This window comes from Vicia villosa, unplaced genomic scaffold (genome assembly GCF_029867415.1).
Source record: "Vicia villosa cultivar HV-30 ecotype Madison, WI unplaced genomic scaffold, Vvil1.0 ctg.001069F_1_1, whole genome shotgun sequence".
In the NCBI taxonomy this organism is placed as follows: domain Eukaryota; kingdom Viridiplantae; phylum Streptophyta; class Magnoliopsida; order Fabales; family Fabaceae; genus Vicia; species Vicia villosa.
The window spans coordinates 244,580-246,746 of NW_026705470.1; the positions used below are offsets into that span (position 1 = coordinate 244,580).

General features: G+C 34.1%; 1 protein-coding gene across 1 annotated transcript; it reads right to left on the reverse strand.

Moving 5' to 3' along the window:
* Positions 1-961: 961 nt before the first annotated feature.
* LOC131633093 (uncharacterized) lies at positions 962-1,828 on the reverse strand. The gene has a single exon (XM_058903809.1). It carries the CDS (start codon positions 1,826-1,828, stop codon positions 962-964), a length of 867 nt encoding a protein of 288 aa, XP_058759792.1.
* Between the last annotated feature and the right edge of the window lie 339 nt (positions 1,829-2,167).

Below are 2,167 nucleotides of genomic sequence, written 5' to 3' on the forward strand. Positions count from 1 at the left end.
TATATATATATATATATATATATATATATATATATATATATATATATATATATATATATATATATATATATATATATATATATATATATATATATATATATATATATATATATATATATATATATATATATGAGGAGGGATATATTGACTCCAAGAGTAAGTGTTAAATACTTACTCCAAATCTTATATATATATATATATATATATATATATATATATATATATATATATATATTAAATTAAATAACTTAAAGCTAAAATAATTAAATGTAATAACAAAATAAAAATCAAGTAGTTAGATTAAAGAACATAATAGAAATGTAGAGCATGGCCTTGGTAAAAGAAATAAATATAATAGTCCGAGTCCCATATCAAATAACTTTAATTAAATTCACTAAATAAGTTAGTTAACTAAACATAATTAATTTATTCATTAAATTAAAAATTAAGTGAGGAAAAGATACAGCCAAGGGAACGTCCCCCTGTAAGTTTGTAATTCATTGTATCATTAATTTTCTAATAATAATCAAAATAAAGAAATAAATTAGTGCTTTGACTTTTCAACCTAAGAGAAGGACCATTTGATTTACTTGTTTGGAAATGTTTATGGTGATTTACAGGTTGTAATTATAAGCTTGATGGTTTATGGAGGATTATGGTTATGGAATATGGTTTATAATAGGCTCAGGCTAGGGTGCGAGACCTGTTTAGGTCTCTCACCGTAAGAGACTTTATTTTTATTTATTTTTTGGTTTCAAATACTTTTCTGCCATTGAATTGAATTGGGGTGTCATTGGATTGAATCGGGGCTGATGATAGTATGGTGTACCTAACACACAATAAAACTCCTTTAATGTTGGTGTATGCGTTTTTTTTTTTGACAAGAACAAACTTAACTCATATCATTTATCAAAATAAAGTCAATACAAGGAGGAATAACATTAACGAAACTACGCCTAGATCAAGAATTGGCCGCCTTAACTAACGTATCGGCAACCATATTCGCTTGGCGCTTAATAAACTTCACCTCAAAGTTTGGAATCAAAGCTAATAAACGCTTAATAGAGAGGAGGATAAGATTAAACTCAGACAAACCAGAAACATTAGAATGAATGCCTTGAACAACCAATTGAGAATCACTTTCGAAGATCACAAAATTCAAGTTCAAGGAGATAGCATGTTGGACAGCTTCTTTCAAGGCTATCGCCTCAGCTTCAATGGTTGACATACTACCAATATCCCAAGCAGTTCCTGCAGTAATGAATCTACCCAATTTATCCCGGAAGCACCAACCTCTGTTAGTGGAACGATAAGCACTATTGAAGCCGACATCAACATTACACTTGACCCAATTATCAACCGGAGGAAACCACACTACAGGGAGGTGAGTATTGTTGCTCCTTTCTTGAGCAACCTGGGCTGTGAACCAATCCTGCCAATTAACATAGGCTTGCAAGCCTAAACGAGACATGTCTTCCCTTTCATTATTCCAAACTATATTGTTACGGTTCTTCCAAATCACTTCTACCATCATAGCAAACCGACCGGCATCCCTACGATCTTCTCTACTACAAACATAAAAAATGAGAGATTTAGCATCACTAAAATGTTGAAGACGAGGCTCTATGATAGACGACAAACCTGCTGCCCGCCAGCACTGGATAATGGTGGAACACCCAAAAAACACATGCCAATCCTCTTCGTCCATATCTTCGCAAACTGGGCACTCCGGTGTACATTGGACATAGTGTTGTCGGAGCCTAATTCTCGACGGTAAGCAACCTCTACAAATTCTCCACAAAAGGTGTTTGACTCTAGGAGGAGCCATGATGTTCCACAAATCCTCCCACTTACCAACAACTTTACAAATTGAGCGAGAAGCGATAGAATTCCTCCAGAGCCTATAACCTGAACGAACACTATAATTTCCACTATTTTCTGCACTCTAAACCAGCCCATCGACTACCACGTCCTCAACCAACGGAACACTCAAAATCTCCTTTGCAACCACATTATCAAACAAAGATTCAACAACCGGAATATTCCACTGTTTAGTATTAGGCAATAGAAGATCCTGAACATAAAGATTGTACACACCTTGAGGATACGGGCCTCCTAAGCAAACATTTTGGCAACCTCGAATCCACGGTTCATTTACGACCCTAAT

Coding starts and splice junctions, on each gene's coding strand:
- LOC131633093 (XM_058903809.1), bottom strand. CDS start 1,828: ATGGCTCCTCCTAGAGTCAAACACCTTTTGTGGAGAATTTGTAGAGGT.